Raw genomic sequence first — 23,915 nt, forward strand, 5'->3', positions numbered from 1 at the left:
GGAGTAGTTACTAAAATCAGAACTGTGTTAGAATCCACATGACAAATGAGGTGGTTTTTTTTTTTTGCATCGATAGATCTATAACAATTTTATAAGCTACCATGTTGTCAGCTAAGTACTCCTAGAGGGGTGTAAAGCATCCTTTAATTATAAAATTCACGATTTATGTCCACAAATGCTAGAAGCAGCATGATTTATCATAGCTATACTTGCTATTTCCTATTATTGCTAGACCTCAGCGTTTTTTTGTTTGTTTGTTTGGTGTTTTGAAAGGGTATACATAGTGTCGTGATGTAAAGAACCAAAATTATGTGAGGATAAAACCACAACAATGTCAAAAGGAACACCCAGAGATGAGGTGGGTGTTAGCTCCCAGGAACTGGATTCACACTGGAGAGCACTGACTTAGAAGGAAAATGACTAAAAAAAATTCTGTGTTGATATGAATATACTTTCACTGCTTGTATGCCTCATGCAAGTCTAGATCTTTAACTGCATGCATCTGATTACATTACCCTGAGAGTACCATTTTCCCCGAAATTAAAAATTGCTTTTAATTCTTGTGAGTTTTTCTTATGGTTCTTTAAACAGAGTAGTCAGAGAAATTAAAATCCACTGAATGGCAAAAGAACAAAAGAAAAGAAAACAAAACTGCCAAAAATAAATGTAAGTGTCCTGATGCATCCAAGACCACTAAACTGGCACTCCTGTTATTTCCATGCCAGGTGTTCAGGATGTCTAAACTAGGTTTGTAAGGACTGCTGATTCCAAAATGCGAACAAACCCATCTGTTTATGAGCTCTCAGATTCCAGGTGTGTGGCTCAAAATGAAATACTCCCACATTCTTCTGCTTTATCACTGACGAGTTTGATAATGGCTGACAAGTCCCTTCCTGTTTGGAAAATTTCTGATAAAACATTCATATCCTGGCCCCATCAAGCTAAAGACCAGAGGGCCCTGAACTAAGTTCCCTCCCAATGGAGCAAGTGTTGATAAAACACATCTTTCTCAGCATTTTTAGGCAGTGAAGGTATTATGAGTCAAGCGTGCAGTTCATGGGGTGCATTTAAAGAGTCTTCCTGGGATCCCCTTAGAGATTTTCATATACAAATACAGAGTACTGTCTCAAGGACTTTCACAGATTACATTTACTTTATAAACCTGTAATATATTGACATTTTCCAGCATACTTGAGGAAAATAGCTAATCAAACTGTCCTGGCTTCTCAGCAAGGCAAGAGCTCTCCAAAAATAATGCATGGAGAACCTGTTTTAAAGGAGTAGGATCTTCCAAAGACAGGCTATTAAGAGGCTTTGAAATCAATGTTTTCCTAACCAAGCTTTCCCTGTACTCAAACATAAGCAAAAAATTTGGGGCCCAAAATGAACAAAACACATGAAAACTGTTCATTTTAAGAGTTAATGCTCAGTTAACGTTCAGTGTTAAGCAAGTGGTTATGTTCTTTACTAAATCAATACGTTAATGGCTTTTTTGCCACCTCACAATATTGTCAGTATTAACAGAGTAAATCAAATGATTTTCACTAGGTCAAAACTTCCTTCCTATTCATAAATATAAGTACCTTCAAGGTCTAGTGCTAAACTTTCAAAATACTCAAGTGCTGGCATAGGACCACGCTTCAAAAACGTGTCCCTATCTCATACCTTATCATACTTAAAAACCTATTCAGATAGAAGATGTCTACTTTTAACAACCTTCCTCTTTGATCTCTCTGAAAGCTGCTGACAAGTTGAAGTTTTTTTGATCCTTGTTTAAAAGGCAGAAAGGTTAACAGTTATATAAGAACTAATTCTCAAAACAATTTTCAGAGCCTGTAGCAGTGCAGAGCTATGGAACACAGGCTCACTTAGGCTAAACAGGAATTCTTTTTGCAAGAACTTCCACTCACTAGCTCGATCTCAGACTAGATATGGGAACCTTAAGAGAGAAAGGTGAAAGCCTGGAAAGTAGTTTATAACAAGCACTTTATTAATTTGCCACCTGTGAAAACTAGAACTATTATAATGCTTCCAGAATGACAAAGCTTCTAAAAATGAACTCGTTTTAAGCAAGTCAGAGACCTTTTAAGTGTGAATACAGACATTCTTAAAGCGTCTTTCCCATTAGAAATCATTGATACTGTCCATATAAATATTAAATGTAAGAATCAGGTGGCAGGACTTCTCAGGCCTGAACCTCTGTCTCTGAACTTAAGGGCTCAGACCCTTATTTCTAAAATCCATCGGTTTAGCTTCCTTCCACTGTTAATGGAAAGAGCCTGTTAGCCTCTGCTAACAGCAGCCTAAAGAATTTGAGCTCTTGAAGTGGGCCCCTAGGTAGGTGGGATGAGTTTTGGCCCACCTATACAAGGCTAGACACAATCCTTGTTTTCTGCATCCTTCAAGCTGGCAATCAATATTTCAATAGCATTTCCATTACGATTTATTTAGCAAAATAAATCTTCAACAAACATGTCTTTTCTCTGCCCTGGTTTCCACAACACTGAATGCTGTTAGAAGACAGAAACTTTATTCATGCAAGGAAATAACATTTTAAAATAAGCAAAAAAAAGACCTTCGAACCTAAATTCTTCATTCATTTGACCTAAAAACATCCTAGTGAATGGATTTTCAATTCCATTTTGAAAAATAAATCAGAAAAGTGAAAGCAAACAATAATCTACCTTTTGTCATAAAAATTGCTTACTTTAAATCTGCATTACTTTCTCCTACTTCGTTTTGTAATTTTTTCTCCACTTTGCACCAATGGAAGCAGATAAAGAATTCATCTTTGTAAAAGAATAGCAAATAATTTCCTTTTCACTTTCTAGTTAGCCTGTTCTATTTTCTTGTACCATTTTCCAAGCCTGTTCCAACCTGACCATACAAACATATTTTTGTAAAGCATTTTCAAGCCTCAGTTATCACTATATAAAAACTTAAGAAGATCCTTAATTAGACCCGTCACATTGAAATGAATTAATTTTCTGTAGCACAAAATCCAGCTGAAGAGCTCCTATAGTGAAGAGAAAGCTTGATTTTCTTAGTATTATAACTACAATTAATTGGTTTGGGTGTTCTGTTTTTGACAACAAATTGAAGCCTAGGCTACTAAAAAGTCAGTAATTTCTGGACATTTTCATGTACATACCCAGAGTGAATGGTATATTCACAGCCAAAAGAGAGAATTTGGGATTAACAATCTACTGATATTATTGTAGCTCCTTACATCTATCAGCAAGTATAGGATTATCTCCACAAATGTCATCCACTTCAAATACAAGCAAAGGTCATTATATCAACATGTAAGCATGGATTCACTTCACAAAACAGGACACAGGCAGAGAAAGCATAGTAGCTCCTTGACAGCGAAATTCATGAACAGGGGTGGATGTGTGAGTGCCAGGAAGACCCCCAACTGTTTTACAGTCTCACTGCTCTTGACATAGCAGAGCATAGGAAAGGAAATGTCATTTTCTAGTTATTTCTCTAAAATTGAAATAGGTACCTCTGGATTCCATCATAATTCCTTGTAAACACAGGATCTGGGACAAATTATTCCACCACTTTCCATTTCAGTTTCTTCTACTATAATGAACTTCACAGTTTATCAGTCACCCTGTAAAGACTATGCACTCTTGGGTACAGCAAGCACCTCTTCCTGCATTTACTAAACAACTATTTAAGGCACAGTCCTGTGATGTTAGCCTGGCTCTTTTGAGCCAGTAATATAGGCATGGGATGTTGCCAACTGCTAACGTCATTTCAGCATCAAACCTGTCATCTTTCATACTCACTATTTCGTAGAGAGGTTGTAGGAGAATCTCAGTCTTCTCTCAAATACCGTTCTAGTTCACACTGCTACAGAGGAATAGCAAAAGGCACAAAACCCAAATAAAATGGTTGAACATCTTTCCACCCTCCCCATCACATCACCATTTGCACATCAACCTATAGGTATTCTGCACTAAGATGCCACCAGACACAATTTCTCCTCATCTTCTCAAACAGCCATATATGTGCTGGTTCTCCACACAGGGACTCAAGATGATGACATGCCCAATCAAGGTGGAGACCTTTCCCCTAGTGAGATGTGAAAGCAATCAAGTACCACTGAGATTCTTCATAACTCTCTTTTCATTTGTTGCCTTTGCAGCCTCCAGATCATACTGATCCAGTCATAAAACACCCGTAATCGCCCTTAGGCAATTTGTTCTGTTGAATATAATTGAGATAAGAATTACAGGAAATTGCTTGATATTGGCAATAAAGTCATTTATTGTAATTGATTGTATAGCATGCCTTATGTTATTATAAAGTCTAATAATCAGAACCACGTAACTAAGTCATCTCTAGCTGTGGAAAACTATGACCAATATGAACCATAAAAATAGGAGCAGCTGTAATCATTGATGTTCTCTGATCTTCTAAATGCACACTGGAAATTGTATTAGCCAAGATAACAGAAAGGGAAATGTCTTGTTTCAGAAATAGTATGAACATAATCAGATTTGTGAAACCAAATGATTATAGTAATATGGGGCACTGTGCACTGAGAGCAAAGAAAAAAAGGTTTTATGAATTACATTTCACTACTCGGTAAATGGCAGAAAATAAACCATGGGGACTTCATCCTTCACAGTTGCGTGACTGCTATTCTTGACAATTCAATATAGATTCAGATTTCTCAGGTACCACATGTTGGAAATATGAAAAAGGAAAAATGCTTAACGAAGTAGCTTCCAAATAGCCAGTTGCACTCTGAAGTTACCTTAGAGGAAGGACTACATGGAAGTAAATCAGATCAGTGAGAGTCTGCTGTAAGCATTATTCTCTCCATAATTAAGTCATTATATCCCCACAACGTTCATATGCAAGTCCTTCACGTATTTTGATTGCTCCTCTCTTAATCCTCGTGTCCCTGCCCAACAAAGAGGTGAAAACAGTTTAGGTATTTTTCCTGCTTGAGAAACAAAAATTAAATATTGCTGAATACCGAGTTGAAAAGCTGTTACTTTAAGTCAAAATACACTTTTTAGAGACACTGCTGTGTTCAGTCATACCACTTAGATATTATTTTTTCCCCTGTCTAGACCAACCATATATTTGTTATAGAGGTCTATAGCAAATACATCTGAAATAACGGCTTTAAGGCATATCTAAAATGCATTTCAAATGCTGAGCTGCCCAACTGAAACATTGATTTTGCCAAACCAGTGGGTTGTAAATTCACAATCAGTTGGTGTGACAACATACTCTGAGGTACAAAAGCAAACAGAGAAGGTAACCTCATTTTTCCAACATAATTTCTGTTTTGAGTGTCTTGTTTGCATTTCTTGCTACCTACTATTATTTAACTGTAAGCGGAAATCATATTGAAATGTTCCCTTTCTCCAAACATCGTTTAATGTTGTTTCACACATCGCCAGTCATCTCACATCTTTTTCCGTAGCTTCCAGCCCATCAGCACTCCTGGTTTGCTTTTGCCATGCTGATTTTTCTCATGCAGCCCCTTAACACTTCAAAGGAATTCCTAGCAGAAACCCGAAAGTTACCATTATAAAGTCAGAAGATCTTCCGTCAATTCCCTTGCTCTCCTCAAAACTCTCCTTTCCTAGATGTTACAGTATGCTCAGTGGAAGCTAAACCTCACTTTTGCTGATCCAACTCCTTATCATGCAAATAAAATCAGTCTCATTGCTGCCTCTGTTTGGTGAGTTCCATCAGTAGGTCAGCTGCCTTACGTCTTTTTCTACTTATTAAGCTCAACACAACACAAAAATATTTGTATTGCTTGTTCACAAAGATCCTAACATGTTAAAGAGCTGACCCATAGGTGGTTGATATGGTGGTTGTTGCAACTAGATTGTTAGTAGTACATTAGTAGTTTCTTCTTTTGTTTGTTTTAATGCTGTTGAGGTATTAGTTCTTTATTTCAGTCCAGTTTTTAATCAAATACAGCTCAGCAAATCCTTTTCCTTTTTAAACATACGTTACCTTTAATAAAACAATAAACTTGTGTTCTTGCCATTAAACACTGCCTTCCTTTTCCCAAGGAAACCATTAATTTATAAGTCATAATTTGGATCCTCAGCTGCTTGGAAGATTAGCAATAAAAAAAAGCAGTAAAACTACACTCGATACACTATTTATAAATATGTTAAAATAATTTCCATATTAGAGTATTTAAATTAATCCGGAAACTTAGATGTCAATCTACCTCAAGCTGTTAAACATACTGCAAAAGGCCTTTTAGATCTAAAATGCTAAAAAGGTATTTAAAAGATAATTTTGTGCCATTGAAAGGTAGGAAATCTTTTAATTATTATCTTGATATTATTCAGTCAGGCTCTCTCCAAGTTAGGTGAGGTGAGTAGAAATATCAAATCAGATCCTGGAATTTGACCCAGGAATTGTACCAGGTTACTGTTTATGCTTATGGAATTTTTGCTGGGGCTGTCTGCTCCAGTCAAAATATTTACTAGGCTAGTTAGCAAAGAGCTTCTTGACTAAGATGAAGTCTAATTTAGTATATTTTACATTCCCATAGCACATGTAGCAAGTTTTCTGTGGGAAGTGTTCCTGAATTGAGAAGAATTTAAAACAATTAATCCCAAGACTCGTAATTCTGTCTAGCCAAATATTTTTAGCTACTTCCTACAAGTTGTTACTTCCGTGTTCAAAAAATATTCCTTTTGAAAAATGGTCTTTCAGGAGATTATCCACTGGTTCACAGACTTTAACACCCTCTGCGTGCTGATGTTTCACTGGGCAAGCTTCCAAAGCAGGTTATATATATATAAATTACATATTCTTCAGCAAGCTGATTTATATCAAAGAACAGCTGGCATGTAAAGAAAAGAGCCTAACAGAAGCAATGTGATAACATGGTAGAAACTGGAAGAATACAAAACTGAAAATACTTTGGTAAGTGCCACCACACCTAGAAAGCCCTCTGGTAAACAGATCAGTAGTTCTTCTTTTTGAGGGTTATGTGTGGAAATTCACATTCTCTATTCCCCCCCAAGTCAGCTTTCATGTACTAGTAGATGTCTGCTGGGGTGATGAGAAAAATTGATGATGGAGTTCATGTAGCACAAAACTACACTGTGGATTTAGCTTTTGTCTTCATGTGGGATTTGAAGCACACTCAACAACTACTTTGGAGCAGTCCCACAGAGGAGGGAGTCACAACCTAGTGCTGCCAGAAGAGAGATAGGTCCCATTGCTCCCCACCCCAGCTTACATCCAAGCACTGTTTGCACAGGTCTATCTATTGCTCAGACCTCCTTCCCCAGGTTCCACATCAGAAGTCAGTTCAACTAACAGTTTCAGCGGAGAAATAATCCAGCAAAAGCACGTAGCTTTCTGTTGGATTTGTCAGAAATTCAGGCTATCCCAAAGGGCCCCTGTGGCAGCTCCAGAAAGTCTCAAGTCTTTTTACGTAAAAGCATTCAGACTTATGCACAGGGACAGCAAGATTCCTTCGGCCAATCAGTGAAACCTCAGTTCAGTTCAAACCCTGCTGAAATCAATGGAAGTTTACCAATGGCTTCACGTGAGTATTGTATCACAGACTAAAGCATCATTCACAGTGCCTACATCAATACCTAATGCAGGCAAATCAGCCACTACACATTTTTCAAGATGTGCATGGTCATAGTTACCATTATAGCCACAGAAAGTAAATAGGGTGGTGGGGTCAATGGTTTTCAGCTCCTCATTAATAATATTTTCTAAAAACACACTATTACGCTGGTAAACGTATTTCAAAATGCCATGAAATCATTGGCCAAAATGATGGCTTACAACAAATAAAGTATTAATATAGGTCTAATACTGTAATGACTGCCAACCACACCGCTTATCATGCTCAAGGTGCAGTTACATGAAGTGCCTGGTGCTAGTGCATCCACTTGGAGAACTTACCCCTGTAATTCTCTGCTGTAATGCCAAAGACTAAGCAGGCACAATTCTGCTTCACAGCTCCAGGGTGAAGGAATCAGTTTCCAAGGGCCCAGAGGAAAGAGAAAAGGATTATACTCTAAAAGGTAACTTATGACATTTTATTAAATTTATACAATTCTGTTGTTTTTTTTGTTTTTGGTTTGTTTGTTTTTACAGATGTAAAAAAGACAAAGCCACAGAGTAGTAAACTCAAGCAGAGAAGAGCAAAACCTGACTGAGCAGTCCATATCACCATGTCCCAGTTACCTTGTGAGCACTCTGTCTCTTCCCTCCTTAGAGTAACAGACTGAGTTTCAGCTGTGACATTCAAGAAGCAATAGCCAGTGCTAGAGAAAGGTCAAAATCAACCTTAAAAACACAGCCCCCCAAGCCAGTTTCTTTTTCGGGCCAAGTAAGACTTTTGGCTCCCAGAGGTCCTTCCAGTGAGGACTGCACTGTTGTCCCAAGGAGAGATGCAGCCTGCGTTCCCCCCTGACCCCTGCACAGGGTCACCATTTGGGAAAAGGGAGATTAAAAACCAATCAGCAGTCCTGGCTTGAATTTAACCTAGCAGCAAGGGAAGAGGGTGGAGGTTGTCAGCCTTAATTAATGCCTGTCCTAAAAGCACTTTGCATTCCTTGCCTGACATGTGCTTAACAAAAGCCAAGAGTTGTTGCTGTTATTAACAACTCACAATATAAACACACTTGGCCTGATTTTCCTCCTCCTTACAATAGGCTTCACGCTTATTTAAGTCTCTATTCCATTGGAATAAGCAGGCTTTCTGCTGTCAGGGCCAGAGAAGGCTCTGAGAGGTCTCGTACAAGCATCTCCAGAAAAAAAGGCAGGAGGAATAAAAACCAGCTTAGTTAAGTGCTCCATTCCTTGCAGGCTGAGTATAGAATCAAAAACAACCCCAACAGTATCTGCCTTTACCCACGCACACTTCTTAGCTGCTTCAGTGAAAAAACTGTCTTGTTTAGAAAATTGTTTTCTGCACAAATGACTTTTTTTTTTTACTGTGTCAATTTGCTTATAATACAGACAGAGCTAATGAGACAAAGAGATTCTGCTAAGGTGCTTTGATCAAGAAAAAAGAAAAGAAAAAGAAAATTCAAACAAAAAAGGAGACATGGCTCATCAGCCATGGGTCCTGCAGTGTTTTTCTGAAAAGCATTAAGATATTTGGGGAGGAAAAAACCAAGCCTATCAACTTCTAAAATCAGTCCCAGAGGTTATGAGCTTTCGTGTTCTGTTGATCACAGGAGGCCCTTTAGTTTGGCCTTGATCCTTTCAAGTAGCTGGAAATGAAAACATGGAGCAGAAGCTGCGGCTTCGATTAGACATAATATAAAAAAAAAACTTGATAGCTCTTCCTTGCTAATGAGAGAAAAAAAACCAAATGCTCTGGAAGAATGCCATTCCACCCTACCAGCTGACATCAATAGAACAACAACACACATCTCAATATTATAAAGTCAGAAAAACCTGCAGACATAATTTTACACCTTTTTCCTCTGGTTGACTGACTCCTTCAGAGAGATGAAGCTAATGCTGTTCTCTTATCCTTGCTGAAGAAATTTTTGATTTTTTTTTTTCCTCCCACCTTTTCAGCACACTAGAAAAATCAGTAAAGAAAGGAGATGAATTTTTCTTTTTTTCCTCTGCAACTTGCAAATTACACTGAGGAACAAAGTACTGCATCCCAATGTGGAGTCCTCAGTGCAGGAGAGACATGGACCTGTTGGAGCTCGTCCAGAGGAGTGCCAGAGAAGTGATCCAAGGGATGGAACCCCTCTCCTCCTATGAGGACAGGCTGAGTGAGCTGGGGCTGTTCAGCCTGGAAAAGAGAAGGCTCCAGGGAGACTTGATAGCGACCTTTCAGTATATAAAGGGGGATATATGAAAGGAGACAGACTTTTTAGTAGGATCTGCTCTAATAAGACAAGGGGACATGGTTTCAAACTAGAAGAGGGGAGATATAGATTGGATATAAGGAAGAAGTTTATTACAGTCAGGGTGGTGAGGCACTGGAACAGGTTGTTCAGAGAGGAGGTGGATGCCCCATCCTTGGAGATATTCAAGGTCAGGCTGGGGGGGGGCTCTGATCATCTGATGCAGCTGTAGGTGTCCCTGTTCATTGCAGGGGAGTTGGACTGAATGGCCTTCAAGCGTCCCTTCCAACTCAAACAATTCTGTGATTTTAAGTATAGAAATTGAAAATAAAATCACACTATCCTTGTTCAGCTAGGCTGAATTTTGATAATGCTGCCAGCCTGCATGATCTCCTTGAGGAGCAGGCAGCCTTAAATAACAAGTGAATGCAATGCATCACAGTCATACCAGCTCTGGTATTTGGGTTATCAGGCACCGCATCTGTAGGACAGTTAACAGCAAGGTCAATGTAATGACTGTGTACCAAGGCTCTAATGAAATTTCTGAATGTTCCACTCTACAGCAAATACCTTGCAAACATCCCTCTACTACAAAATGGTACTTGGAGAAGGGCCAAAGATATGAACACGATTTCATAATGATCATTACTGTAGTCCCAAGTAATCAAATCTCTTTCTACTAAAAGATATTACCCTTCCTAGATTCACCCAGGGAGTATTAGATTCAGCTATGCTTTGTTTCTACATACACAACAAGAAGTATTTTCCTAGCAGCTGCTATTAACAGCTGGGAAGAAGTAGTCTATTTGCCTGGAAGTAGTTCTGCTTTAAGAAAGCTATTAGTTACTGCAATATCTGATTACTATTTTAAATAACATGTGAAACAGAGTACAAAGGTATTTTAGAACAGTAGCTCACAGCCAGAATTTCTCAGCTCAGCACAGGTTGAAATGCAGTTCAATACAATGCAAGAAGCCAATCTCAGCTATCCATCCTCAGTGTCATCCTTCTGTGCTGCTCAGAGATACACCCGGGGTGGATCAGGTCTTCGTTTTGGAAGCCTACGTCCTTGCTCCCTCATCACTAGCCACTGCTGCTATCTTATCTGGCAGAGAGAGAAGGAAATGGGGCAGTGACCAATCTGTGCCTGGTCACCATGAGCACTCTCAGCATCTGTCTGTCCCAGCTTGGTTCTTGGCCTTTCTTACGTTATGAGTAGAAAAATTCTTGAACTGAGAACTGCGAGATATTCCTTTTGTTGCCTTATTCAGAAAAAATGTTCAGGATCCTTCATGGCTTGTTATTTTAAAAGAGTTTACTAGTGAGACAAAATACTGATTATTTCCCTTAGAGCACTGCATCTAAAGAGGGGTGGCTAGCAGGGTGAGAGAACTGATTGTCCCCCTCTGTTCTGCCCTCACGAGGCTCCATTTGGAGTACTGTGTCCAGCCCTGGGACCCTCAGCACTAGAAAGACGTGGAGCTGTTGGAGCAGGTCCAGAGGAGGGCCATGAGGATGCTCAGAGGGCTCGAGCACCTCTCCTGTGATGGAAGGCTGAGAGAAGTGGGCTTGTTCAGCTTGGAGAAGAGAAGACTCTTGAGGAGGAGACTTCATTGCAGCCTTCCACTACTAGAAATGGGCTCATAAGCAGGAAGGAGGCAAACTTTTTACACAGTTTGATAGTGGTAGGGCAAGGTAGAATGGCTTTAATTGAAAAGAAGGTAATTTAGATGTTAGTTTTTAAAAAAAAAAAAAAACGAGCAGTGAGGTGCTGGCACAGCTGCCCAGAGAAGCTGTGGTGCCCTAACCCTGGAGGTGCTCAAGGCTAGGTTGGATGGGGTCCCAAGCAGCCTGAGCTGGTGAGGGGCAGCTCTGCCCATGGCAGGAGGGTTGGAGCTCGATGACCTTGAAGGTCTGTTCCAACCTAAGCCATTCTATGATCATATATTTCAACTTCTTCAGTTTTCAGTCTTTAGTACCTTACACAGGAAACTTCCCGCAAGAGTTGTAGCCCAGGTTGTTCCCAGAATTCCACTGCTCTGCCTGTTACAATGGAAGGCATCAGGGAACTTTTCCAGTACTCTGCTTTTGGTTAGTTGTGACTTTGCAAAACTCTAATCACTTAATGGATTTTGTGTCAAGAACGCAGGTTCCCAAATCCTGTTAGAGGTGCCTTTGAGAGTAATTTGTTTGCAGCTAATGAGTAGAGAATTGCTGGACCTTGACAACTATGTCTAAAAAGCTTACCATATACTCTGCATATACTTTACAAAAACCAAGCATAGCTCTTCCTTTTGAGCTGCTCGTACACGTCAGACTAACATAGAAGGTGAGCATGCTGAAACCCTCCACAAACCCCTTTCTGTGCTATTCCCACAGAGCAGTGAAGTTTTTGTGCAATTTACAGACTACTTGAATTAGTTTTTACCATGTGTACCTGACTTATTCTATGAATATACAATAAAAAAGATGAGAACACCGGTTCTACTGAAAGCTTTACATAATTCATAGTTTCTTGACCATGTTTGTTCATCTTCATACCCACCCCTGCTCCATCCCTGATGACATTGCAAGAATGGCAGTGCAGAGTCAGCAACATCATGCTATAGCCAAAACAACCAAAAACACCATGTTTTCTTCCAGCTAGTCAGACTTCAACATCTCTAGAGAAAATCTTTTGCATACAAAACTCAGCTATTTATTTTGTACCACCCAAATCACTTCAAAAATTACTGGCACTTTTGCCAACTAAGACATAGCTCATGGGTAACCACCATGGACTTGTAGCACTGCAGATAAGTAGACCTCCTGAGCACTGTGGGGGTCAAAGCCATACAGAAAAGAACAACTAAAATCTAGGGATATGTTACAGCTGTGGTTCTTACAAGCATTTATTTTGTGAATCATCACTTCAGAAGCATTGCTTCTTTTAATTAAAAGATATAATCCCCCAATACATATTATCCCCCCACCCCCTTATTTTTGAGCATTTCTATGTATGATTGAAAATACTCAAAGTATGCTGCCACAACAGCTCTGATACTGCTGTTTGGGAGGGACAAGAGCTACACAGGTGTAATGACTGACAACAGTGCTCTGCAGCTTATAAAAAGAAATGGAAACTGAATACTTAAAAACTTCTTAGTAAAAGCTACTCAGGCAGAACAACTGGAGCAACTTCAGTTCTTCAGATCAGACAACTGCCTCACAGACTTAAAGGGAAAAAGATAACCCATCTCTGGAGATGATGTCAGGAGAGAAATATAAAAACTATAAGTAACACCTGTTTTTCATTTATTTGTCTAAGAAAATTGAACAAGCATGTATTTACTTGTACATAATTATGCATGCTTGTGTGTTTTTTGAACAGTGCTAACTGCAATGGAGTTTGACATTTTAAAAATTGCCTGAAAGCCACAAAACAAACTTGCCCATTCGAACTCTGCCTGTGAAGGGAAGCAAAAGTTTGTTTACAACATGTTTAAATATATATGATTACTTTTTGATTGCAAGTGGTAAATGCTGACTGCTATATCCTTTATGTTAATGCATAACATGGGCTACTGCAAGGTTCTGCTTTTTTTTTGTAGTTATCATATATTTTAAATTGAATACATCCAATTAAACAAAGATTTTTAATCTGCCTCCACCAGAAATCCATCTTGCTGTTCTCCACCGTAAGATATTGGCACCCCAAAATTATGAAGTCAGGCCAGCATATACAAAAGCACTTTTCCCCCCCTCAGTGTTTCTTGAACATTCAGAGAAAAAGTTGACAAATATCAGCCAGCTTTCAAATACTAGTGATACACACAAGAGAACTGAAGAGTCTCTGTCATGAATACAACTTAGTTGTTATTTATTAATTACAGGGAGGGGAAAAAAAAAAGGAACTTTGTGCAGTGGTAGCAGCAAAACCCTATTTGGAGCAGGTTCTTTGGTATCATATGACTTCTTGCCTACCAAAAACTGCCAAGCCCTATAAATGAGCTCACCAACAGCACCGGCCCAGAGGCCGGCATCTGCTTTGCTCTTCCATCTGCCTGAGTGAAGGAGAAATACTGAGAAAGGACTTTCCACGGCCTGTGTAACCAGAAATATCCTGCAGGGCTTGGTTTAAATCCAACTTTTTCCCCTCGTTATTCCATACAGTCAATAACTTAAACTAGCAAGTATGGTTAAGATGATGCATCCCTCTCATAAAGCTAAGTAATATTATTCACATAGTCTCAGTGTCAGGTTGGCCAGCTGCTCTTTCTGATGAGCTCAGCTTACATTAGCGGGGAGACCACCAGAAGGGTACCCAGCCAGGAACAAGCCAGACAGGTCAGTTGTTTGCTGAGCTAGCTTTGCAGATTTAGCATCCCAGCAGCAAAGAAAGTTGGTCATTAATATTGCTTTCTGATTATAAGGCATTTTTGAACTGAGCACAGAAGAGATGTCACCAGGTACAAGCAAGACAGAAGTAGATGCTCTTCCCGATTAGCTCAGCTTTTACTAACTGAGAAGCTACTTATTTCCATCTGAATGGAGTCCAGACAAAGCAGAAAAGAAGAAAGGTTAAAGATGATTGGTTAAAAATGCACTTTACCTTTTTAACCTAAGGAAAATATCACTCACATGGCAAAAATCTCTTCAGTTATGCAGATTAAAAAAATACTGTAAACAAGTTTTATAACTGAATCAGCCTTCAGAAATAATTAAACCTCCTTCATCATTCTTTCTTCTCTGGATTAGAAAAGTAAATAATTATATGTTCCAGTTCCCCTCAAGCAAAAGCGTGGGGGCTATGTTAGTGCTATCTGCAGGTTTTGATATTGACTGATTACCAGCAAACTTCAAAAAAAATATTAAGAATGGGACTGAAATTCTGAGAAAGAGTAGCCCCATGAAACTCTGAGAGCTGCACTTTCACAGCTAGCATAATGCAAAAGGCTAGCTCAGGATGCCTTTGATTAAATCCATGCTTAATTACTGAAGAACAAGGTAGTATAAATAAGGGAGAGGGACAATGTACTCAGCTCTGCAGCATTAGTCATACATTTCATCTCTAAACAAGTCATTATATGTCACATTAATTAGCAGAAGTTATGGTTGACTCTGCAGAAGGCTTACTAGCAGAAGAACGACTGGTTTGCAAACGAGCTGTCAGCTAACAAACTGCTGTGGAATTTTATTTATTTATTTTTGCAATTCCAATTGCAGTTAAGTGGTCTTCACTGAAAGGATACTAAGAAAAACTATCTTAGCAAGGTGTTAGCAACAACCCAGGAATTTCAGAGAAAACTCTAGAGCCTGATCTGAAACAGAAGTTGGCATTTGCATACTTCCAAAATGAGGGACAACCAAATTTTAAGCCAGACACTGTTGGCCAGATTAAATATTAAACTAAAACATGACTTTTTTCTTTATTCCCACAATGCAAGTTGAAGAATAAGAGTTTTGACTGAATGAATTGGAAGAAACTCTACTCCTCTTGAGGAAATAAACTGTAATGTACATATAAACACAATATATGATATAATTATCTATATTATATAATTATATGCTATTTATGTTACATAAAAAGATTAGGCATTTATTACTACAAAATAGAAACGACTTAGCTAAAGTTTTTGCCCAAGTCAATTTGCCATGTGGTTCAAAATCAGCCTCTCCTCTCCAGCATCTAGGAAGATCACTGATAATTGTAGGTAAGAAAGATGAACCTGAGCTGGCATGATAAATGCAGGTCCATAAGCAGGAGCGTCTTCCTGAGAACTTTTTCACCTCCTGCTTACTTTCAGACCTTTCTCTCTGCAAAGCGGAGCACAATACTTATTTTTTCCATTCCTTATTCTCAAGTACACAACAAAACCTCAAACATGTCACTTTCCAGTAGGACTTAAATTTAGGTTTATTACTACAGCCTCACTTCCTGTTAGATGAGCCTTGAGCTTATTTTAGTAAATTGCTGGAAAACCTCTCTCTAGATGCACCCCAACAAGAAAGCCGCATGTTAGCGTACACATCCTTCAGTGAGGTCCACAGCTTATTACCACCAGAAGTTTGCTTTCCATTTGCAGTGGAGCTGCATAAATCTCCAGGGAAATCCATGAAATCTGGGTTTATTTGCAAGACTTTTCTCACATCCTGCCCTCACATCACCGCAGAACACAGCTGGTGAGTACATTTACAGAAACACAAATTGTGGCTTACTACTCCGTAACACACACTGACTTTTAGGGCAGGACAAGTGAAGTACTGCAGCCCTGACAGATTCTAAAGTCTACATATTACTCAAGTCTGAAGGAGTCTGATTTCTGAACTAATAGGACACTTGCATCTTGTGATATTTCAGAGGAAGATGAAGACTGCCCATGGGCAGGAGGATTGATTTCATATATTCAAGTGTTGTATCACAAACATGTCTTAAACAGTGAAACACAGAATATAATTCCCAAGACACAAATTTCACTACATGAGCTTTCAGAAACAAGCAACTAAAAGCACACTTGGTTAAAATGGTTTCTAGCAAGAATCAAAACACAAATTTAGATGGGTCCGATCATCTACAACTCTGAAAATGACTGCACAGATCTTATTCATTTGCAACGTGAATCAGATGTCTCCTTCTTTGAAAGGAAAGAAAAACTACTTATTTTGATTAAAATGCATCTCCAGAATGCACTGCAAGATCTCAAAATAATTTTTAACAAATAAGTGCAAGTTATTCTACTGGCTACTTACAAAAAGCAAACAGGAGAGAAAAAGAAAAAAGTACAAGCCATTCTTGTCATGTTGTTGATGCCCATTCATGAGTTATTTGCACAGTAATTAAATTTAAACTTCAAAGCTCAAGGAAAAAAAAAAACCTTGGATAGCCTTTTAGAGTCCAGCTCTTAATATTGCCAACTGTAAATATAAAAATCAAAACCAGAAGTTAAATTGTACTGCTTGTGCCTGCAGCTAAATTAAAAGCAGAATCAGACACTCGAATTAGTAAAACCAATGACATCAACATAGCTACAGTTCCTGAGCTTAGTCAGAGGTGATCATTAGCAAGCAGCAAATTAATTCCCACCTCAGTAGAAAGGGAAATATATATTCCCAGCTTCTTAATTGGTAAGGAAAATACTCACGCAAATAAAACAAAATGAAAAAATCCAGTATGAGAACTCTTAACTTTCCTAATGGACCATGTGTATGCTTGGTTTTATCCTTCATTAAAACAGACATGGTCCAGAAAGAAGTATATATATATATGCAGCTGAATATCCAACTCTTTAGATCAAAGTATAATATGACACTGATCTTAGAAACATAAAAGTAAAGGAGTCAATGACAATGAAAACCCAGTGGCACTTTAGTACAACTCTCAGCCAAGATACATTTGGTTGGCTGAGACCAAACTATAAAACAATCCTTCTTTTTGCAACATAAGTGCTGACATCTCAGAGGTTTTTCATTCCTGCAGTGGCAAACTAAATCCTCCTGCAAATGACTGTGACACTGCCATTTTGAAGAAAGGGATTTGAAAGGCCTTTAACAAACAGTGACCATAAAAAAAAAAAGTTGCTCATTTCATATTGCACGAAAACAGAATTTATCTTCCATTAAAAGATCATTTATGTTTCATATAAACTCAGATTTTGTGAAGTGAGGGGATTTTAAGCACACTCTTTGCCTGAGTGCATCTAGAAACGCTGGAAAGAGGATGCCACTATTACCAGACCTCCACACCAGCTTCTAGATAGCTACACATTTACGCCATCATCCACCACTGGTGCGAGTTGAAGATTCAAAAAATGTAAAGCAGAACTGGTTTGAACAACATCTGTTGTTTTGTACCCAACAGAAGAGAGATAATGCTCCTTGTTGTATCCAGAGCACAGGAACATCACAGGCAGTGGTGCTGGAAGCTTTCCATGCTTTCCTCTTGCTCAGAAAGGAATAACAAATAAATAGCATCCAGTGTCCTTAAAATCAGGGCACAGAAGGGCACCATCCAATCCTTGAGTGGACTGCCCTTCCTGGAGCATAAAGGGACTACCTCTTTTCAAAGAGCCCCTTTCTGGTACTGCCTAACACGAAGGTAATTTCAAATGAAGGTTTACATTCCTCAAAGGCCAAAAGCCTTATGTAGAACTCACAGGAGTCAAAGATGTCTGGCACTTCAATTACCAAAAAAACGCAATATGTAACTCATCACACATTTAATTCCCATCAACTTGTCTAAGCTGATAAAAAACAAAATTGGAAACCAGACTCAACACCAGGACAGCAGCATGATGCATAGGTTTGCAATTTTATTTTTGGTTATTGCACAATGAACAGGATAATTATTCCAGAGTTTAAAATGAAATCTAAGATTTGGATGAAATTCTGACAAGCTTTAGGTTATACACATCAAGAATAACTTGGTTATATAATTTGTTTCACTATAGAAAGTGAGCAGATCAAAGAGGATGCTATTTGCTGGAAACTTCAATAATTCCATTCCTTTTCACTCTTGGTAGAAATAGAGCTATATAAAGATACATTTATGAAGACTGGCTAGTTGCTGAAAATCTAATCGTTGCTTCAGATCTTGGCCTGATATTATATTGTTGTGTTTTCCTTATTAAAATACAATTACCCTCTCTCAGTGGTTCAGTTACATTAATTTCTAGTAAACAATTTGTCAACAGCAAATACACTTAAAACAGCTGTACTTCCTTTTGGAGCTGTACTGTTATTGAGACCATATGGCCATTACGGCGATGTTGTTTCCTCTTTTGTCCTCTCCTTTTGACAAAATAATTTATCTTTAATGTGCTAACACTCTTCAGAGCTGGCCTGGACTTCGGTTTATTTTTAATCTCCAGAGATGCTAACAATTTCAAAAATAATGGATAGTCCAGGGAACAGAGCATGTGTGGTTCAAAAGGTAAAACCTTTGCAAAATTCATCCACTCTCTTTTTTCTTCATTAATAGAAAGATTACAACAGAAATTGAAAATAAACAATGAAAACATGTTGTGTTATACCCATCTTCATAACTCTATTTGTCCACAATACCTAGGCCAACATCTCTGGATGACTATGCAAAAGCCCTTGATTCCAGACACTGTCATCTCCTACACTTGTTGACACCAAGCTGCCCTAGCAGCCACAGAAAGCCATCACCAGGCCATAAGCTCAAAGCCAGAACACGTGCCTTCTTGCAAACATGAGTGACAGTAACCTGAACACTCAGAGTGAGAAGAGGAGGGAAAACAGCCTCTTCCAGAGAGATGTAAGACAGAACTAAGTGAGCACAAAAGAACAAAGCAATAAGTAACAGCTATTTTACAGGAGGTTTTAAACACTAAAACCCTATGTAAAAAAAAAAAATATATAGTAATTAAGATGGAAATGCCAAGTCTAAATTTTTTTCCACAGCTAGAGTCATATAACCTCATAACTTTTCCAGTTGATTACATTCATCTACCTTTAATTGTTTCAGTATCATTCCAAAATATTCAAGCACCACTTTTTTTTCCTCTAAAAACATGCTTAGTACTTCCTGCTTAGCAAAATTCACCTGATAATCTCAAGCATGACTTTTTTTTTCCCATTTTTAATAAAGCAAAACACATAAACAGCAACACATAAAACTGGGAATGGTTATGTATTTTTAGGTATCACAGGGCAAGCTGCATCAGTACAGCTGATCTATCTTTCTAGATCACATGCAAAGCAGAATAGAAGATTTAATGTTAAAAGAAAAGAGGGCTTGAGAAAAGTCTACTTACATACAGCCTCCCTTTATAGTATAACGCAGGCTTGCTTGATTGCTCTCCTGAAAAACAGAAGCAAGACACATACTAATAAATGTTTCGTGCTTTCAGTTATATTTGACAAAAAAAATTCTAAGTAATCCTCAGCAATAAACTTGACAAAGCATTTTTTCCAGTGAACTATCAACTTAACAAATGAAAAGCAGTGAAACAGGCAACTCATCTGAACTTGTGCAGCCGGTTTTCTTCCCTCCTATGTATTTGATTCAAGTACTATTCTCTCTCTGCGACTTGATTGCTGCTGAACACCTTAACATCTTGCTTACTTAATGACATTTTCTACAGATTTCTAGGAACACCACCACTGCAAAAGTATACCAACTTCTTTCCACACAGCCTGTTGACTTAAGTGGCCTTACCACCACCTGATAATATCTCCATCATCACCACAGCTGCCAGGGTCAGAGGACAATGAAGCCAAGGCCACAACCTACTACAGATTAAAAAAAAAAAAAAAAAATCACTATCCTTTAGCACAAGACTTCTGTCCTACCTTGTTTTCACAGCAGCTCAGGCATTTGTCAAAAGGTGAAACGCCAAAGCGCGGAGGCAGGGCCAAGGCTCAGCAACATCCTTTACTCTCACTGAGCACCAGAATCCTCTCCCCTTCCTGAGTGCTCAGCAGATGGCTTGGCAGCCAGGTCCCACACCATTCCAAGTCCAGAGCTGGGTTGCCTTTTGGGACCCACAGATCTCTTTCAGGCTTAAAACTCACTGAGCTGTTAATTTCCACACCCATATCAGGTTACCTCTCTATCACCTTGCTTTAAGTGGGCCAACAAGGCTCAGCTGTGTAGGACTAATCAGCCTGCACCTGAGCTGCAGGGCTTTCATCTCAGTGCCTCCTTGATGTGCTGCACACCACTACAGGTTCAAGCAGAAATAAAAGTCCTACCTTGACAGCCTGACCTGTTGCCCTGTAGTTTAACTTCTCTTCAGAGATCATAGAATCATTAAGGTTGGAAAATATCTCCAAGATCATCTAGTCCGAGCATCCATCTACCACCAACATTGCCCACTAGACCATGTCCCTAAGTACTACAACTACCCTGTCCTTAGACATCTCTAGGGACAGCGATGCCACCACCTCCCTGGGCAGCCTGTTCCAATACATCTCTACTCTTTCAGAGTTTTTCCTAATGTCCAAGCAGAACCTCCTCTGGTGCAACTTGAGGCCATTCCCTCTCATCCTATCACTGTTACCTGGGAGAAGAGGCCAATCCCCACCTCTCCACAACCTCCTTTTAGGCAATTGTAGAGAGTGATGAAGTGTCCCTTGAGCTTCCTCTTCTCCAGACTGACCAGTCTCAGTTCCCTCAGCCGACCTTCATGAAAGCTGTGTTCCAGACCCTTCACAGCTTTGTTGCCCGTCTCTGGACATGCTCCAGGGCCTTGTGATCTTTCTCATAGCAAGGGGCCTAAAACTGAACTCATCCCCTCCAACTAAAGAAATCCAATTTCCCCAAAATGCTGCTGGGTCAGAGCTATTGTGTAAAAAGGGGAGGTAGTAAAACTTGACTCATTTCACCTTGACTACACTTGCTATGGGCTTTGCGATATTGTCTCACTCCGATTATCAGAGCGAGAGGAAGGTTCTTTGATATATGTATACCCAATGTGAGATTAAGAAACAAGGGTTCAAATGTTGGTCTGACCAGTTTATTACAAATCCTAGGCATTCAGGGAGATGGAGAAGGGAAGGCCAGCAATTATTACAAATTAGGGTGATGGGGAAGGGAAAGCGGGCGATAGGAAAGATAGGAAAGAGCAAGAATGACGTGAAGAGAGAATGGTCACCACCAAAGATCGAGCTGCGTCCCCCTTCACGCCGTTCCGATGGTCCAAGGCTGATACAGGAGCAGGAGCGCAGGAGAAGGCAGCAGCAGAGTGGCTGTCCTTAGGCAGCAAGCAGTGAGTCCAGGAGAAACAGGCAGCAAGCGGGTATCACATCATGAGGAGTCTGATGTCAGAGACCTCACCTCTTGGTTGTAGGTCCCGTTTTTATCCTTCTTCTTCTGCCAACATGGCATTCTTGGGCATTCTGGTAGGAGTCACGTGCAGCCGTTCCTAGGCGCTTAGGTGAGAGTCATGTGCAGCACCCCTGAGATGGCTATCTCCCTCGAGATGAGCCCACGCAGAAGACCATTTCCCGGCCATTAAGCTGCTACTTATCTCACTCGTTGCCCCTGGCCAGCAGATCTTCAGACAAAAGACTTTTCCAACTTTAACCAGGACTTGCCTGGACTTGTCCATCTGTGTTCTTTAGATAAAGGATTTCTCGAACTTTGACCAGGACTTGCCTGGACTTGTCCATCTGTGTTCCTCAGCAAGCTTTGAGACAAAGGTGCAAAAAAGAATAATCTCTTACAGATATATATATATAAAAAAAAACAGCATTAGCTCAAGGATGGGAAGAAGTCCATCTCAGCATCCACAGGTAGATCTTTTTGACACTTGCCTCTATTAACAAAATGACCCTTTTTTAATTGCATCTAGATAGGAAGATTCAACAGGCAACTGAAAGAAACTGAAACCTTCACGTTAGCAAACCCTGGGGCTTTATATCAGATTTTAGAAGAGACCTCAGTCAGACCTTGGCTCCCCACCACATCCCCTGCATCACTAGTGTAGCCACACGCTGCCTTTCTAATTGTGGGCAGCTGAGTTGTTGGCCCTTGGACCCTCTCTGTTGATCTGAGGAACTGGCTGTGTTGCTCTAGGACCTTGGTTATATGCATAGGGCTCTGGGTCTCTATCTGGGGACAAAACACTGGAAAATTAGGTTTAGTGTTGACTATTTTTAGGTACATACATTCCTTATTGGACTTAAATCTCAGAGCTGTATTGAATTAAGGCATCAATTATGAAGTATCACCTCAGTAATTAGTTTTTCACATTAGCTGAAAAGCTCAGCATTCCCTCATTTGATCAGAAGTTTCTGTCTGTTCTTCTCATTCTCTGTCATTTTATGTGTTTCTAAGGCAAGCCTGGTCTTTTAAACTTGAGGTCTTATGAACTAGAAGTAAACTTCTGTAATACAGTAAAACTGAGGGCTAGAAGTTTTAATGCATGTTGATTTTATTCTACAGCAAATAAGCAATGGCAGTAGATAGGAAATTTCAAACACAGTAAGAATTCAGTTGCATAATGGTCACTCAGAAATGGGGCAATGCAAAATGGGTTAGTCCCTACCCATTAGATACCAAGCTCATCTCTTCTGCTCATATCATAGAATCATAGAATTGTTTGAGTTGGAAGGGACCCTTAAGACCACCTAGTGCAACTCCCCCTGCACTGAACAGGGATACCTACAGCAGATCAGGGTGCTCAGAGCACTGCCCAAGCCTATCCTTGAGTATCTCCAGGGATGGGGCATCCACCACCTCTTTGGGCAACCTGTGCCAGTGCCTCACCATCCTGGCTGTAATAAACTTCTTCCTTATATCCAATCTAAATGTCCACTCGTTTCATTTGAAATCATTTTTCTTTTTATGACATCTCCATAAGATTCACAAACCAAAATTTAGATACGTATTCACCTTTCCGTAATGAATTTATATGCATAAAGTTTCCATAACAGCATTCTTACAGTCCATTTTTCCTTTCTGTCAAGTGGTACCACAACCTTTGTTTTCCAGGGGTGGCTTGAAAGACAAGACCTCGGGACAACCTAAATACTGACACTGCAGGAAGCTGCAGTGCCCTGGTTGCAGACAACTGACATGAAAGGAGCACTGTAGGACGTGCTGTGGTGTTTCTATCACACCCTACTGGATGACGTATCTACTGTGTCACATTTCCTACAAGCGGAGCTCCATTTTAATTTGCTGTTAGCACCAGAGCACTTAATTCCTCTGCCAGTATTATTTACTGCTGAGCATGTAGCTGCTGTCAATAGACATACACTCCATACGAGTGACTTGATTTTGTAGCTTCAATTGCTAAGATGAATGAACATTCAGTCATATTAGCAACATCATTACAGTTAATTGCACTTTTATTATGCTTCCCTTCACTGCATAAATTGCGCTTTTTCTAATACTTACTAATAATACTGGTTGATTTAAAGCAAGCCCTTCCCTGCAATATTCTTGTTCTCCCACTTTTTCTAAAGATAACATTACCCTTGGAGGTTGTATGAGCCAAAGCAGGTCCAACTGTACAAGCAAATGAGAGGAAGCTGCAAGAAAACATTCATTTTTGGTGCTTCGTTGTGGCTGGGCATTACAACAACATACTTCATCCACGCTTCAGAATCTTAGGAAGGAGGCAC

At 39.5% G+C, this 23,915-nt stretch overlaps 1 protein-coding gene across 6 annotated transcripts in view; it reads right to left on the minus strand.

The window, feature by feature from the left end:
• KCTD3 (potassium channel tetramerization domain containing 3) overlaps nt 1-21,849 on the minus strand; it is a 106,631-nt gene extending 84,782 nt beyond the window's left edge. For 4 of the 6 annotated variants that reach the window (XM_021393248.1, XM_021393247.1, XM_021393252.1 and 1 more), the window contains exons 1-2: nt 21,622-21,848; nt 19,598-19,644 (exon numbers count right to left, since the gene is read on the minus strand). In XM_021393248.1, coding sequence (XP_021248923.1) covers nt 19,598-19,644; nt 21,622-21,672 — 98 coding nt within the window. In that variant the 5' untranslated portion in view covers nt 21,673-21,848. Of the gene's footprint in view, nt 1-19,597; nt 19,645-21,621 lie in introns of all 6 variants that reach the window. The other 2 variants (XM_021393254.1, XM_021393249.1) reach the window with 1 other exon arrangement.

This window comes from Numida meleagris, chromosome 3 (assembly GCF_002078875.1).
Source record: "Numida meleagris isolate 19003 breed g44 Domestic line chromosome 3, NumMel1.0, whole genome shotgun sequence".
Lineage (NCBI taxonomy): Eukaryota > Metazoa > Chordata > Aves > Galliformes > Numididae > Numida > Numida meleagris.